The sequence below is a fragment of the Pelodiscus sinensis genome, chromosome 2 (assembly GCF_052426305.1).
Source record: "Pelodiscus sinensis isolate ZL-2025 chromosome 2, ASM5242630v1, whole genome shotgun sequence".
NCBI classification, from domain to species: Eukaryota; Metazoa; Chordata; order Testudines; family Trionychidae; genus Pelodiscus; species Pelodiscus sinensis.
In genome coordinates, this window is record NC_143053.1 from 96,758,249 (window position 1) to 96,776,453 (window position 18,205).

The 18,205-nt window shown below is 37.9% G+C and overlaps 1 protein-coding gene across 4 annotated transcripts in view; it reads right to left on the reverse strand.

Annotated features, from left to right (window-relative positions):
• The window catches only part of NETO1 (neuropilin and tolloid like 1), a 77,051-nt gene that overhangs the window by 43,332 nt on the left and 15,514 nt on the right, over nt 1-18,205 (reverse strand). For all 4 annotated transcript variants that reach the window (XM_075921051.2, XM_025183821.3, XM_014572696.4 and 1 more), the window contains exon 4: nt 15,563-15,811. In XM_075921051.2, the coding sequence (XP_075777166.2) occupies nt 15,563-15,811 (249 nt within the window). The remainder of the gene's footprint in view (nt 1-15,562; nt 15,812-18,205) is intronic.

Here is an 18,205-nt window from a genome sequence, read left to right on the forward strand (position 1 = left end):
GCACTAAGAGCCTCCCTGGTCTGCCCCACTGGGGGCTTGTGCCTCATTCCTCCCTCACGTCTTTTCACTTAGCCCTTCCTGATGTCAAATAAAATACACATTTTCATGAACACAGACTCTCTATTTAACAAAACTGGGTGGGGGAGGATGAAACTCTGGTGAGACTGGGGAAAGGAGGCGGGAGAGGGGAGAAGAGAGGGTGGGAAAGGGGAGGGGGAAACCTGGGAGGAGGAAAGAGGAAGCAAGGGGAAGAAGGGGGAAGGGAAGCTCAGGGCTCAGGGTTGGGGGTCTCGCCGGACCAACTTGATTTTCATGCGAACCTGCTCCGGGGTTCGCATGTGGCCTTTGGTGGCCAGGATGGCAGCTATCCTGCCATAGACGGCCACGTTCCTCCATGTAGTGTGGAGATTATGGACATTGGGGACTTCCCCCCAACCTGAATAAGGTCCATGGTCTCCACCTTGGACCAGGAAGGCACCCTGGCAAGCTCCTGGGAGCTGGCACACTGCTCCTGGGGAGCAGGGGAGGGCTGGCTGACAATGGCTTGCTGGCTCATGTTTTGGGGCCACTGGGTCAGGGGCAGTGACTGATGACTCTGGGCTGGCAGGCTTGGAGCTGGCATAGGCACTGTGGCCAGAGTCTACCCCTTTAAGGACTCCGGTGGAGGGGGAGGGAGAGAAGTGTTCTTGGTTGAGGCTGGAGTGGCCACCAGGGCACTCTGGGAAGGCTGGAGGCTCCCTATTTCAAAATAAATGTCTACACAGCACTTATTTTGAAATAGCAATTTTGATTTTGGTGTTATTCCTTGTGGAATGAGGCTTACAAAATTTGAAATAAGCGCTCCGCTATTTTGAATGTATTTCGAAATAGCTGGTTGTCTGTGTAGACGCTAGTAAAGTTATTTTGAAATAAATTTGCTATATAGACATACCATTGTAAACAAATGAATGTTCCTTACAGTTCCATCTACTCAGATGCTTTATCCATTCCAATTTTAAAAATCTCAACCGGCAATGCAATATTACGGAAAAAAAGCAGATATTACCAAAGATAAGGAAATAATGTTTAAAGTTGACAGAAAACCTTACTTGTAGTGAAACTATCAAATTCCAGCACAAGGGCAAATAAATACAAACTGCTGCTCTAATAAATACTACTTATTTCAACAAATAATTAAAGCTGATGTCCTAACTGTGCTAGGACTAAAAAACTTAGTAATTGAATTTAGCTATAAATACTGTTGTTGTAAATGTCATCTACTTGCACATAGATTGCACAGAGAATTCGGAGATGTCTTTCAAAGGCTAGATTTTCTACAAGAAGTATAGCACAAAGACAAATCAGTAACTGATGATTCATCCACCAAGAAAATTCAGTTTGCCCTCATACACAGAATAATCTGTACATGAGAATATGGAAAAGCTGGGGATTAATGATTAAGTACAACAAGACTGAATTAATGTACGGTTGTGAATGAAAAGGTAAATATAGCATGGGTATGCATAGAATCATAGAACACTTAAACTGGAAGGGACCTCTAGAGGTTATTGAGTCCAGTCCCCTGCCCGCACGGCAGGACCAACCACTGTCTAGACATCATCCCTGACAGGTGTCTGTCTAACCTGCTCTTAAATATCCCCAATGATGGAGATTCCACAGTCTTCCCTAGGCAATTTATCCCATTGTTTAACCACCCTGACAGGCAGGAAGTTTTTCCTGATGTCCAACCTAAACCCATGTGATTTATATAAGTCATAAGAAAAATTATTTGATAAATACTGTTGAAGAAATGATAGCGGAATTCTCAGAGGCAAAAATATTTTCACAATTTGGCTGTTAATTTAAAACAAATAATTCTAATTAATTTAATTGGTATTTTTAGAATTTAATGAATTCCAATTTTATAATTTATCCTATTCTTCAGAGCACTTAAACCTGTGCTAAATGTGTCAATAATGTGCTAAATTGCAGTGACATCACTGAGAGTTAGGCAGGTGTCTTATATTAAGCACATGCTCAAGTGCTTACTAATCAGCCAGATTTAGTTACTTTGTTGTTACAAGCTTAAGTGACTGTTTCTTGGTTTTATCCTCAGGCATGTAAAAATGTCTTTCTAGACTGTGTGTTAAATTATAACAATTGATTTTCTGATTTGGCAATGGGGCCTCAAAGGGCAGAGTGAAGGATTTAGGCAAGTTTTGCTGCGAGTTTAATGTTTGGTGTCATTATCTTTGACAACCAGTGCTTTTTTGTGACAGTACTGTCCGGTACTCAGTACCAGCACCTCCAGATGCAATACCAGCACCTCCAGTCAGAGCTCAACAACTTTTCCCCTGGAGTACCAGCACCTTTTTTTTTTTAAAGCACTGTTGATAACAGTTTGAAAAAATAACTCAGTGGTTAGTGTGCTCAGCCGGAATGACTATATACTCAAGTTCTAACTCTGCCCGATTACAAGTATAGACTTGAAATTTTTTTCTCACACGTCCCGACTGAGTACTAGTCAGGGATAGGTGCTATCATATTGCATGATGGACACTTGACAAAATTACCAGACTTAATGACAGACGTTGGTGGAGCATTATGTCTTTCAGTCATCATAAAAACTGTAAAATAGTGCAGAATTTTCCACACTGGGAAAAAATTCAGTAACTATCTAGCTAACTAACGATAATAAATAACTCACTTTAGTGTTTTTGAACCACTCACCACCAGTGTCAATTTTTTTTGTGGTAGTGAGCATTGAAATAAATATTTATCCTAAAACAAGCTATCCAGAACATTATTTTTACTTCTGTTTATTGTTCTTGTTTAAATAGTATGCCTTGTCGTCATTTTCTTTAAATAAGGAATATATTGGACATGAATTTTCATGTTCATATCAAGTGGTTATTTTTCGGTTATTCTATAACACACACACACACACACACACACACACACACACACACACACACACACACACACACACACAGTTCAGATACATTCAGTGGAAGTCCTAATCCTGCATCCATTGCTGTTAAGGACAAAATTCACTGAATTCAATGGCTATAGAATTGTCCCCTAAAATAACTGCCCAGTGGCATTGTATTAGTTCAATTATGGTAATATCTGTACTTTTCAACAAGTGATTGCTGAGTTTAGAGGAGAAAATAAATCCTTAAATAACTGACTACATGGTGAGAATTATATTTTTGGAGTCACATATGGACTAGTACTATGCTGTTGTATTATACTAAAATTGTATGCAATGATTGTACTGTTATAATATAACTTGTTTAATTTGCCTCATCTATAATTCTGTCTGTATTAGAGTTGAAGTTTATTAAAATGCAGTTTTCAGGCAGAAAAAAACGTAATGTAAATAGTTAGACTAGTAAGGGTTAAATTGTGTTGGCAGTGGGGCCGGCAGAATTGCTGAGTCCCTGGGCTTGGTGGGGCAGGGCCAAGGTCTGTGCTCCCTGTAAGGGCGTGATCATGGGTGGAAGGGTGAGATTGGTGTTAACCTCCCCCTGCCAGCCATTCAGCATCTCTTGGGCCCCTGGAGAATGCCATGGAGAGCCCTGGTGGTGATTTAAAGGGTCTAGGACTCTAGCCACCACACTACTGCAGTGGCAGTGGCAAGGAGCCTTAGGCCTTTTTGAATCACCAGGACCCAGGGCAGTTACTCCTTTTCCCATGCCCCATAAGCAGACATGTGCTGGGGAGTTAGATATGGCAACCAAATTTCACATTTAAAACTGGATTTTAAAAAAGTCTGATAGATTTCCTTCTTTTGATTAATATAAGCTTCTTGTAATAAATATAGCAAATGCAAACACACTAAAGTATGCATGATTGAACTTAAATTTTGGAATAATGTGCATACTGAATAATTTTAAAATATTTACAATAATTTCATAAAACTATTTTCTTACTCTGACAATCTGTAACTAGAACATTGTAAAAGCATAAATATGAACAGTGGTGGCAAAAATAATATTAATTGCATGGAAGCCAGCATCCTGAATGGCTTGAAAAATTATTTCAAACAACTTTTTATGGGTATTTTTCAGATATATAGAGAGAATGCTACATACTGTAGGTTACTGAGTGTTTAATAATTATGATGTCCTGTTCTTAAATTCTTTTTGGGGAGTTATGCACGCTTACGTCCTTTCCAGGGTATGTGTGCTTGGGAGAACACGGGAAACCTCTTTGAGATTATGGGAATTCCTCTCCCTGTGTGTGTGCATTTGAAGGCAGGAGGAGAAGGAGCATGTGTGTAGAGGAGGATGAGCACTTCCCACTGACCAGGGACCCTCGCTTACTCCACATCTTGGCCCTCTCCCCTATTAGTGGCTTACATGGGACATGCCCCATCATATCACAGGATACTGGAACTAGAGGAGAAGGGTCTCTCAATGGGGCAGGGTTTCACTTCTCACTGTGACCACGACACCCACCCTGTGATAACGCTCACTGAAGGGAGTATCTCCTCTGCCTCTTGACTGGGACATCGCCGCCAAGAGGCAGGCTCTAGCTGTGGGCCAGGGGCTGTTGTGAGTAGGAGTAGTGGTGGAATAAATTCAAGGGGGGAGGCTCACCTCTGGTGGTTTCCCCAAAGCGGCTCCCTGCTGTTGCTGGCAGAGATAGTCACTGCTCTATCTCTGACATGTTGCCTCTCTGAAGGCTCCCGCCTCCCCCCCCCCACACACACAGCTCCCATTAGCCATCAGAGCCAATGGGCTGGCTGACAACTATGGAATAAAATGTTAGCGATGGGACAGAGGCAGCATGTGGAGCCACGCCCCATGGACCTCAACATGTACAGATGTGTTCCTGACCCATGGATTTGAGGATTTACAGAAACTCAGCCTGAGATTATGGGTCTATTACAGAAGTTGTTTGGGTGAGGTTCTGTGGCCTGAAATGTTCAGGCAATCAGACTAGGGGATCACATTACTAAAATGTACTTGCAACCTTAACTCCCTGCTCTTAATATATGTTGAGTTAAATTTGAGTATGTCTGAGTAACTTATAGTTGAATTTACAGAGTGAAAAGGCTTGGTGAGAGGAAGGATGTTCTAGTAGTGAGGGCACTAGCCAGGTACATAAGAGGCCTTGGGTTCAGATTTCTGCTCTTTCACAGATTTCCTGTTTGACCATGGGCAAGTCACTAGTTGTCTCTCAAGTCCCCATATGGAAAATTAAGAAACATTGTTATGAGGTTAAATATATTAAAGACTCTAAGATGCACATATACTATGTTATAGGGCAAATATGAGAGAGAAACAGGCTAAACATCAAAATCTCCTACCAGTCATTTGAAAAGTTTGTTTAAAAATGGTTTGGCACTACTGAAGTCCAACTAAAAGTTTCTGTGAATATGATTTGGGTCTTTGGCTTTAGTAGCCTTGGGAACTCAAATGTACTGAAGTTGATAGAATTACATTTAGAGAATGCTTCAACAGGTCAGTAGGCAGTCACACACTAACAACATTAGTGAGATTGATTAATAGGATATTCATGTGATGAAGTACCTAACTGTTACTGCTTCCAAATTTAGTTGTGTTTCATACTGAAACTAAAAGAGGCCACCTTACAGAAAGGCTTTTGCAAGGATCCCCAAAAGAGCTATATCACACAGCTAATAACTGAGACACAGGCTATTTAATGAATAAATTAGTGAGGGCAATACTTTTAAAGGATAAAGCTGAACAAAAATGCTCACTAGCAATCATCTAAATACTGAAAAAATGTGAGCAAAGGGCAAGATACAGCCTGGAATGAACACTTAGAAAATAATATATGTAACTGGGGATTTCTATACTACCAAACAACTCAGCAGTGGCTAATCCCAATTTATAGATGTGATTATGACCTGTGTGTGTAGAAAGGCCTGCAGTCAAAATATCAGCAAGAGACTTCTGTTCTCAGAAAATTTTTAAAATTCCACCCCTAAGTCTCACTACAGTTTGCACACATCACTTCCTTATCAAAACAGCCACAGAGCACTAAGAACAATAGTATAGCTACTGAAAGTGAGGGGGGAAAGTGTCAAAAAAGGCCCATCGCCACAGTAAGGAGCCACAGCTATTCCTGTTGGCTCTTAAAAATTGTCAGTTTCAGGGTAACTGCACCTGTATTTTCCCCTCCATATTCCCCAAGTGCACTCACTTGAGGCTTCTAGTTCCCAGATATCTCTTCTCTTTAGTAGAGATCCCGCATCCTCACTTCCTCCTGATGTGGGAACCACCAGGCTGTACTGATGCCCAGCTTACAGAATACTACAGCAAGACAGATTCCCCTTCTCCACCCCTTCTTCTTTGAAAGCTAAGACTAGTGTGTTACCAGTAGCTATGTTACCATGACGGCCTGTATCAACAGATCTCAGATGCCACAGGAACTACATCTATCACAACAGTAAGTGTACACCTGGCCTCACAGTAGGCAGATCAGTTACATCTTACACAGCTTCATCTTGACTGACCTTCTGTACCAGGTAATAAACAGTGTCCCTCTCTTATGGGCATAGCTTTCAAAGGATAGGTATTTGAATAACCAGAGTTGGGGAAGTTGACTTAACCTCTTTGTAAAGATTCCCCAGAAAAATCCACACAAATACTTACTTTTCAAAAAGTCCATACTTGTCTGGAATATTTTCTGCATAGTCTTTTGAACGCTCATCTCTCATCTCCCACCTATATATACACACACACATATACACACAATAGCCCCTATCTTCTTGAATCAAGATCTTAGTAAGATATTGCAGGAAACTCATGTTTGTGTCAATGGAAAAACAGATGCAAAACAGATGTATGAACAAAGTATTTGAGTTAGATACCAGATTTACAAATGCAACTAAAAGAAAAAATGAGCAGATATTAAAAAAAAAACAAAAAAAACACCCACACCATAGTGAACATACAAACCCACTGCCTCCTAACTTAACCAGGTCAATTGTCAAGCCTCACTTACAGCTTCAGTGGCATCTGAGATTATTTGTTGATACAGGCCATCATAGAGAAAAATGAACCTCTTAAAGAACAGATAAATGGGGGAGGAAGAACTGTCCAAATTCCAGAAAACTCATTGCAAGCATCCACATCATTAAGTGTAGAAATACCATACACTCCCCATAGTACCAGGATGAAGCTACAAAAATCTTTGCATCTTGGGCTAGTTCCAGTAATGAGTTCTGGTAATGGCTATTAGGGAAATCTTGCCATATATGGTAGTGACATGAGCTGTAACTAAGTGACTTTGAAGAGTATTCATAATCTATTAAATTGTATGTTAGGTTAAAAGTATTGTCTTAGAAGAAATGAAGTGACTTTTAAAGAGGAGAAAGGGGAGGTAACAGGAATGGTAACTAGTTACCTGAGTCAGGATGACTATGCTAGTGCACGTTAAGTCTCTGAAAATAGCTATTAAGAACGAGGTGTTTTCAGAAGCCTTTTTAAAAAAAAAAACCCACAAAACACAGACAGTCAAGGGATATATATGCAGTCCATGTAAAACCAGTCTTAACTGCTTATTAAATATTAGAAGGAAAAATGAGAAGGCACAGGAGAGAAAAGACAAGATTTTTAAACAGAGATGGACAAACATTAACCTGTGTGTCCAGATTCACAAATCAAAATTGCCACAAGCCCCTGAGCTGTTCAAATCTGAGGTTTAGTTTTAGGCCTTCCTCTCCTTGGAAACTGTGTTTAGCTATTATGCACTTTATTGACATTTGTGCAGCTGGTTACAAGTGCTGTCCCTTTCTTCCCCTTCTCCTCAAATCCTGCCCCCCCCCCTCAAAAAAATAATCAGAGAAGCAGTTTATGTGGTGAGCAATATGATGATATTTTGATGCACTGACAGATCATTGCTGTACCCACACAGCTCATTCTTAAAATTGGAAGTTTTTAAAGATGCCAGATGTGTTTTCAGATGTATTGCTAATCTCATTCAAGAGTTATTTTCTTTTGCAATGTCAGCATGCTGTTTTGAGGAACAGGGATGCAATTCTTTTGTAAACAACATGGTAGTATGAGTCTATACGGTAGGGCAAGCTCTATTTTATTCTGTAAGTTGGGGAAAATTTTGGTGATACTGTATATGAATCTTAACATACTGAATCAGACCAGTGGTCCATCTAGTCCACTATCCTGTCTTTCAACAGTTGCAGATGCCAGATGTTTCAGAGGGAATGATAATAATGGGGCAATCTGAGTGATCCATCCTGTCCTCTGCAGTCTCAGCATCCAGCAATCAGAGGCTTAGGAGCATTGAGAGCACAGGGTTACACCCCTGTCAGGGCCACATTAGCCAAATCATCCATGTACTCATTTATTTTAACCCAATTGTACTTATTGCTTTTCTTTATGTCTGTTCCAAATCTAATCTATCCTTTTTTCAGATAGAGTGGCCAGAAAAGCAGTATTCAAGGTGTGGGTGTACCATGCATTTACGCAGTGGCATTTCTGTCTTATCTTTATTTCCAATGGTTCCTTATGTTGTTAGTTTTTTTGACTGCCACTACAGACTAAGCAGATAATTTCAGAGAATTATCCACTATGATGCCAAGATTGTTCTTCATTGCTAATTTAGATGCCAAATTTTATTTTTTTTATTTATTTTTTATATATATATATATATATATATATAAAAATAAAATTGGGATTATGATTTCCAATGTACATTACTTTGCATTTATCAACACTGAATTTCATCTGTTATTTTGTTGACTATTCACTTAGTTTTGAGACATCCCTTCATAACTCTTTGCAATCACTTTTGGATTTAAGCTCTCGAGTAATTTTGTATTGTCTGTAAATTTTGCCACTTCTGTTTAACCCTTTTTTCAGATCATTTATAAATATATTGAACTGCCTTGGTCTCAGTACAGATCCTTGAGACACCCCCCGCTATTTACCCCTCTCCATTGTAAAAATCTGACAATTTACTCCTATCCTCTCTTTCCTGTCTTATAGCCAGTTACTTATCCATGAGATAACCTTCCCCATCTGATTTAGGTATTTCTGCAATACCTACCACTTTGGTGTTTGATCACAACAGTGGCTTCCATGCCCATGTTTTTATTTTTAAACCCAGTTAAAAAAATGTGGAAATTTGTAGTTCTATAGGCCCTTTGCATTTTCAGCAACACCACTCAACCACCGTTGGGACTTGCTTTAGTGACAGGCGAGGCTTCTCCTGTGTGCTTCTGCCTGCTGCCACAAGGCTATGAAAGGGTCTGCTGATCTAGTCCTGTATCTATATATGATCTACAGCTAGCAATGCCATAGGACCCAATTTTGCAGCTGTTTCACATACGGGTCAACACTACAGAACTCAATGAATAGTACATGATTGATCCGGAATTTTGAGAACACTTTCTGCAGCTGAATCATGATTTTTATTACAACATCTAAATACAAAATGCCTTATTCGCCAAAGTGAAATTCACTCCCATATGCAAAGCCATCACCCCTTTTAATCCATCCATACCCCTTTTAATCTCTCAAAATAAGGTTTAAAGGACACTGAAGTAGTGTGTTGTCCTTCTGTAAATGTGTAATCTGAAAAAGGCTATTTGTAACTATTTGAATTTATGTGCATTACAGCAGCATAAATCCTTCTAAAGTGATATTAAAACATTCATTTTTTGCCCATGAAAACTTTTTTGTGGACCCTGATTTTCAGTAAATTGTTTGGTTTCCACTTAACCTATTTTCCACATTTTCATACTCATCGTGAACCCTTGGTGAATGACAGTTTCATCCATGTTCACATGGCTTTATAATGGTTCTTTCTTTCTCCAGAAACTGAATTGGAATTAGTAGCTGCCCAGGTTTTGCTTTTAGGACTGGACCCAGCTTAGCTGAACAAAAACACTAGGGGGAGCTTACATCAGTTATGAGACAGCCACCTCAGCAGTTAACACCATACTCACAACTGCTGAGCTGAATCTATAATAAACTACTGAGATCTTCATAACTAAAAGATTCCCTTGTGAAAAACCCACAAACTCTACAGTGGTCACGTTGAAAAAAATATCCTGATTGTTTTAAGGTTATTTTGAGAGAAAGTTAAAAATAAAAAGCCAAAGAAATGCAGACATGCATAGACTTGAATACAAATGTGGAGGAAAAATACTCAAAGTAAGGGGTAGGGGGCCAGAGAAGGTGCCAGTAAAATGTGTTGGTGAAAATCCAGCCTCTGCTGGACATAAGGTGAAGTTCTGGCCATACTGAAGATTAAATTTTGCCATGGACTTTAATGGCACCAGGATTTCACCCAAGGTGTAGAGTGAGATCTGGTGTCTAAAACTATTTTGTTGTAACTTGACATTCACTGTAGCTTGTCTTATCAAAGTATTTAACTTTGGTATAGAGAATTGTGCGAGACTGATAACTCCATATTTGAGAGGAGAAAGGGGCTGGTTGAGAAACTGCAGAGATGTTGGAATGTTAGGTTGGTAAAACTAGCTATATTTTAGTGTCCGAAACACTGCAGCTCACAGAGGCGTTGTCTATATTAAGAAATTACATTGTGGTATAATAGGAGTTAGCTGTTAGACCATAAGTCAGTTAACATCATGCTATTAATGGGTCTTACTGGAATAAGATTTTCTAAACAAGATGATCCCAAATAGGTACATGTATGCACATCAATGTTCCCTTTAACTTTTTTCCAGCCACGTGTGGAATAAATTTTATTTGCACTGCGGCATGTGTAAATGTATACCATCAATAGAAACAAAAACAAAAAACCCCTAACTGTGGTACTCTGCTAATGAGCTGGGTGGCATTTGAATCTCTCCCAAGTGGCCGCACAAGTACACAGCTTACAGGGAATGCTGGTGCACACCTGGTGCAATTGCAAAGTGCTACTCAAGTGCGACTGACCTTTACATTAATGAGGCTAAATAAAAATGCAGATGGTTTCTACTAACTGATGGGACTGAGAAGAAAACATGTTATCTTAAGCCACTGCCCCCTGAAGAATCAGAGACTAGGATAAAAAAAAATAAACACCCACACCCATTCTATTCTAGCTAAGTAAAGCCTTGCCTACATTACCAATGTAAGCCTATGTGAATAATGTAGCTGGTATTGACAAAGCTTAGGTCAACTGACAGTGGTATATACACTGTGCTGAGTCAATGGGAGTCTCACCCATGGACTTACTGTATGGCTCTCCTCTGATGGAGTGCCAGAGTCAACCAGAGAGTGCTCTTCAGAAAATTTAGTGGATATAACCATTAAATTGACCCTTGATGCATTGATAATGGCAGCATCAGTCCCTGGTAAACACAGGCAGGGCCTGAGACAGCTCAACATAAATTCATCTTTTCTCTGCATCTTTTCACACTAAGAAACAGTGTCATTTTCAGGCATGCGTGTTAGCATCTGGTACCCCTAAAATAGCACGTAAAATAGTTCAGTTGTTAGTATAAACTGACCAAAGTGCACCATTACAGAATCAATTGTTGAGACATGACTTTTTAGTCAAGGGACCCATTTCTTACAAATGTCTTCAACAAAAGGTCAATTTCCTAATGTTGAGGGGCCTTGAGAAAACAGATGAAATTGTTTCTTCCAATCATTCCAATCACCTGGGGAATGATCAGACAACAGCAAAAAAGAAATACCATGAGACTTGCCAAATGTGACCTTTTCTAGCCAACATGACTTAAGATCAAAATGTGACAGAAAACAGAAGCTTCCAAATGCTTGGACCTCTAAAAATAGAGTAAAAAAGTATTATTCAGTTTTGATGAATTAGTTTTGTCCATGAAACTTAAGAGTGAAAACACTGGCCTGTGAATTAGAAATATCTTCACTGATTCAAAGAGCTCTTGTTATGCCTAAACTTATGCAGATAGAAAATTTTTAAAGAAGGTGCGGAATAGGTACATTTAAAAATATGCCTTACATATCTCAACATGCCGCAACATTTGTATAACCATCTTGCATTCTGTTTGCTCAAGAATGTAGTCATAAAACATTTAACAGAAAAAAGTGGTGTCACTTATTTTCAATCCCAACTATCTGAAATTTCAAAAGTAAATAAAAAAAAACTAGGGGACTGCACACATGACTATCAATCCACATTTTACTTTACTATTTCTTTAAAAAAAATTTACTCATGAAATTCAGTCATTTGAATAGTGCTCCCAGTTATTAATGAGAAAAATACAGGTAGCTTTAGGTATTTCTAATCATATTTGTATTATATCTATTTTTTTTCATGCTGAAAGATTCTTACATTATACTTATAATTTCAGAGTACTGTACTGCTTGTAAATAGTATGACAATAGAATCATTTGTCACAAGATGCCAAAACACTTCTCCCTACCAAAAACGAAAAGCAGCAAAACCCGTTAAAGAATAAAATCCCTAAGAGCCTACTAAAATTTGCACAGAAGACTTTATATTACACAAATCCAGAAGAGTCTATGCATAAAAGTGTAGGTTTCCAAATACCTCCTGGGCAGGGCAGCTTTCTCTCTCTCTCTCATCAAAGAAGATGGAGACAAAAAAGGTCCAATACTCGTAAATCCATCCTTCTGCCAGGATTGTTCAATACCATTTCCTTTCCAGTATTTCATCCAACCTAGATTTAAAAATCTCTCAACTAATGGTACTTCTATAATTTCCCAAGATTGACAGATGTTAGCATTTGCACATTTTTTTTGTCCTGATATTCAACCTAAGTTCTCTTTTCTTAACATCACCTCTTTTATCCTAGTCATACATCCTGTGACATCCTAATCAATTCCTCTTCCTCCTCATGCTAACTTTCAAGCAAGTATAAAAACAGCTATGTTTTCTGTTTAGTCTGTTAATCAACTTAAATACATTTCTCTCTCAAATCTTTCTTATAAAATCTGTCCCTCTGTTATAATCACCTTTGTTTTAAGCTGCTAAATACCCCTCAATTTCTCTGCATCGTTTTGTTACCAAGATGACCAGCACAGAATGTAGCAATGTACAGGCAATCCAGATACAAAGAGAAATTTTAGCCTCTCATTACTGTGTGAAGCCTCTGCATGCAAAGCTCTGATTGAATCTACCGTGTTTGCCATCAAACCACAATGTAAGCACATATCCAATTTTCAGTCCATTATAACCCCTATATTTCTTTATGTACCACTATTTTCCAAGTGTGTCTCTAACAAATCAGCAGAAAACAAAGATTTAAACAGAGAGCATTGCTGTCAGGTTATTTTTCTGATCTTACTTCCCCCGCGCCCCCCACCTCAAGTGTCAGACTCTTATGGCCCAAGATGAGCGCAATTTCAAGGACATTAAAAGCTCAGGTAAACAATTTACAGAAGCACATGAGCCAGTCACTCTTTCCTTTGCTCCCCCTCAACACTCCCTTGGGGGTTGTCAGTCTTTATTGTGGCACTGCCAAGTTCCTCTCCCCATCCACACATTGAGGATATAGATCTTCAGAAATCCAGCTCTGAGCCCTCACACACAGGAAGTGGGGGAAGGGGAGAAAAAAAAAATCACCTTTCATGGAAGCCAGCACTATGGATGAGTATTATCCTAGCCTCATTCTCTCTAAGTGGGTAACAGAGGGTCTATGATCCTCACCAGTATTGCTCTTGTGTTCCTGAGGAGACTGTCTCTGCTTCCCTTTCTCAGTCCCAGTCTTCCATCTAATAACATAAGGAAGACCTCACACACCCACCCCCCTCACCCAGAGATGTAGCTTTGTCTTTATCACAGGAGCGATAACTTTAAAAAAGGGTGGGATTTAGGGGTTATAACCAACTATGGATCCAGTTAACCCTAGCCTTCACAATACACAAATCAAAGGGTGATAAAGACAACACACATTACTTTAAATAAAGGTATAATTCATCCTGGCACAATTCAATCACCTGGCTTCCCAAAGCTCACTTATTTTTTCTAAGTCCTCCTACAAAAGGCTATAACAACAACAAAAGCTATTCCACCTGAAGTCTGGAAAACATATGCTGCTACAGCAATATACTAGCATTGATCTTTAGTCAGAAAATAAACTCACATTAGTGGAAAAGGAATGAGGATAGAACATGGTACCTAAAATTATAGGGGGCGGAGGGTTAAGATGGGAAGGTTTTTAGATGGAAAAAGGTTTTGGATTGTGCTAACATTGTCCTTTTCAACCAAAGTGCCATGGCCCCTTTGAAATATGAATAATATGGAGATCTAGATTTTAGTACTTTTTCTGAGATGGAGGTAAGGGAATATTGGAGAAACCCACAGAATCTCAGCAACTGACAGTTCACAGTTAATCCTCTTTTCAGATAGAAGCATATGTTAATCTTCAGTAATATTTTACCCAAGAAATATTCTTTCTATTCTGTTCTTTCTATTCACAATTTATAGAAAAACAATGGATATATATGGCCACTAGCTTACTGAAAAATTTCCCACAGACATCATCAATAAGTAGTACTGCCATTGTACATGTGAGATGCATGTCCAATAGGTATACTTTCCCCCTACAAGTGGACAATGCCCATCAGTTTAATACTAGTTGAAACCCAGTTATTAATTTTACGTTATATCCTGGGCTTGTTTCAGATAAAGCTGGGTAGAGCTCATTGAAGTTAAATCCTGCTTGCTTTAGTTACATGCAATTATGAATTCCGTGGTACCATAGGAATAAGGAAGCAAGCGGAATTTGTGTTTGACTGATTTTTGCTGATGCTCTGATAGAATACTGCTGCACCAACACAATTTAACTGAAACATTGGTTACAGAATTGACAATCCCTCTGATAAAGCTATATTAAAATAGGAGTTGTTGCTCCATATGTCAAATACCCTATAGAATGCCATAAAATCCTAAAGATTGCAGTACAATGTAGCTGAAAAAAAACCCACTACCAACCTTTTTATTGTAGTGATCTGAGTCAACATTTAACTGGAAGTACAACTAGAAATCTTGAATTTACTCTAATAAGTTTAATAGACAGATTGGCAAAGAAAATGTAATAGCTGTATAAATGTAAGTGAGATTTGGAAACGTCTTTCACTGGAATGCTTAACTGAACACATTATTCACTGGAACTTAAATTTCCTTTTGGAATGCATGCTGCTATTTGCCAGTTTTCTCCCCTAGCGAGCAAAGGTATAGTAGTTCCTCTCCAACAAAGCAAAGCGAAAAAGCAGTAATGTAATTTTCTGACAATTCCTTTTTTATTAAAATATTTTATTGCTGATCACTTTGAAGTAAAAGCTTCAATCAGCGTAACAATCAAATATAAACCATGTCCTTCATTGTAAAGTATTTAAATGATTTCCTATACTAGTATTCTGTTGAAAACAGCATGTTTTACAGTTACACGAGTTCATCCACTCACTATGTGGCAAGCGTAAAAAATGTACTGAAAAATAACTTGTCAAAAAAAGTGGTGCAAAAATAGATAACCTGTGCATCATTTTACCTAAGCTGATATTTTCTTTGAAATTAAAAACATATTCCAATTAAACATTAAAGTATGTCACAATTATACATTATTACCAAAACAAGCGATTAAAAAAACCCACAAAAATTAAACCATTCTGCCAAACGTAGTACTCACCAGGTGTGAAATTATATCGAGCAGAAAATCCCATCGATTCCAGCTCACCATCAGCAAAAAATTTAATCCACAGGAATCTACCACTAGATTTTATCACAGGTGGATTTTGCTGTCCACAGAAACGTCCGATGATTGGGGAAAAGCCAAAAGGTCCATCTCGCACTTCAATGTGATCAAATTTACACTCCCAAGAAGGCTCTATAGAATATTTTTCATCAAAGTGTAGCTCAATACATTGTCTGGGGGCAGCTAGAGGGGAAAGAAAGATTTAGAGTTACAACTTAATATTTTTTAACTTCCATAGTATTGAAAAATTATGAGTTTTTCCTGCATGTCATTATATTTTTCCTAAACCAATGGTTCTGTTTAGTATTTGAAAGACATGGCAATTTCTTCTGTAGATGTCACTACCTTAAACTTACATACCTATTATTTTCCTATGAAAAAGCATATTCAATACTATTTTAAGTAAGCTGAGAAAACCATTCATGATGCAAAACAAAATAGGACTTGGCAACAACTAGTTCAGAGAAATTCTGAAGGAATCCAATTAAAAGGTGAAACAATCTCTCTTCAGGAATCTTAAGGAAAATATACTTTTGTTTCAGTGCACGTGAAAATGAGAAATTCTCTCTTTAGAACTAGAGTATGACATTACAGATAAATTCTGTCCCCAGATATACTGATGTCAATGAGAGGCTGTATATAAATCCTAAAACAAAAGTTGGCCTTAAATAATTGCACCACCTGAAACACAACATTAAATACAGGAAAACATCATGTATGAAACCACCCAAACAGCAAGCAAAATTAGTTACCTTAACTAAATAATCAAACAATATGCTACTGGAAATCTTGAAGATACTTTAAAAAGATCACTTGATCAGAGAGTTGATTATATAAAAAAAAAAAAAGATACTAAACAATTTTTTTAAGGCCAGTAGGGATCATTGTGACAGTCTGACCTCCTGCATTAAAGACAAGAGAATTTCACCCCGTAATATGCACATGAAGTCAAAGAGCTTGTGATTTGAACTACAGCATCACTCTTAGAAAGAATTTTTAAATAAAAAATTGCACTTGATAGAGAATCCATCTAGGGGAGTTGTTCCAATGGTTAATTACACTATTAAAAAATGTGTGCCTTATTTTCAATTTGAATTTCTCCAGCGTTGATTTCTAACTGCTAGATCTTTCTATGCCTCTGGTAGATTAGAGAACCCTCAACTATCAGACATTTCCTAGAGCCATTTTATTAAATTCCTCTTAATGGGTCATGTCCAGATTGCACACATAGGTAAAGTTCTTTGAAGTCAAAAGGATATTTGCAGGAATGACCATACTTTTCACAATCAGAATTTTAGAGCCTAATTGTGGATTGAGTGCATATTTTAAGTACAGGAACTAAATGCAGAGATACATAGGGGTCAGAATCCTCTCACCCCTTTATCCTTTGGCAGAGTGCATGTTAGAGTGACAAAAAATGTAAGAAAAAAGTGGCAAAACTAAAACCTACACAGACATTTTTCAGTCATTTAAAAAGGGAGAGCTTCTGAGAAACATTCACTATTCATTTCAGAATGGATGCTAACTACAACGCACTAAATTACATACAAAGGGATAACTCAGACAATAAGAGTAGTTTGAGAGATAATGCTCTTCATAAAGGAGAGACTACAAGAATAAATATTGCACAAATGTACGGAAATCTACTTGAATAAAAAATCTGAAAAAAGTTCAAATATAGGACAAAGTTATTTAAGGAGAAACCCTTTATGGTGAAATATACTAACTTAAATTTTTCATCTAAAATGGGTTTCACATTTATTTTAAAGCATATTTTAAAGTTGAAAAAACCTTACCCACGTTCAAATTTGAAGTTTAGAGTCAAGAAGCTATTAATTATAGATACACAAGTATAAAACAAGAGGGCAAATTTACAATGATTTTTTGGAAGCTTTCTTTCTCTTATCCCCCTCCCATATCCCTGTTTTTTCATCCTGTGGAGTCAACAAGAGCAGGGCCCATCTCTTTACATAGAAAGAACTGCTTTTATAGTTGATGGAAGTAATGGGGATAGAAATAACCTGTGAATAGGAGAAAACACAAGAAGTAAAACACAATCATGTTATAATCTAGAGTCTATAAGGAATGTTTTATTCATTACTATGAATAAAAGTTTCAAAGATAAAGATCTTCTAAATTTAAATTAGTGATATTTTCAAGTTACTCTGTTTATCAAAGATTAATTTAGTTTAGATCTTTACCACTGAATACATGAGGTCGATTTTATATCAATTGTTAAATGTTATGCTAGAGCAGTTGAGAGTAATTAGAGCCTTGCAAAACTGAGGCCATATTTTGCATGTAAATGTTGGATGTAAGGAGATATCTGGAGATCAACTCTCAATTTATGGACTTCCAGATCAGGCCCTGGCATTTTTAAGTTGGTGTATGGGTCTTATCTTTATTGTGATGTAAAAGGAGGAGCTGAACAATATCTTTTATCCATATACTTCATATGTATTACTATCAAGTTTCTAGTGACTTGTTTCAAAAATTGAAAGTGAATTGTTAGTTCAGGTTGGGCCATTTATTCATGTTGCACAGAGCTTTCTGCATTTCCTTAATCAGCAGTGCCAA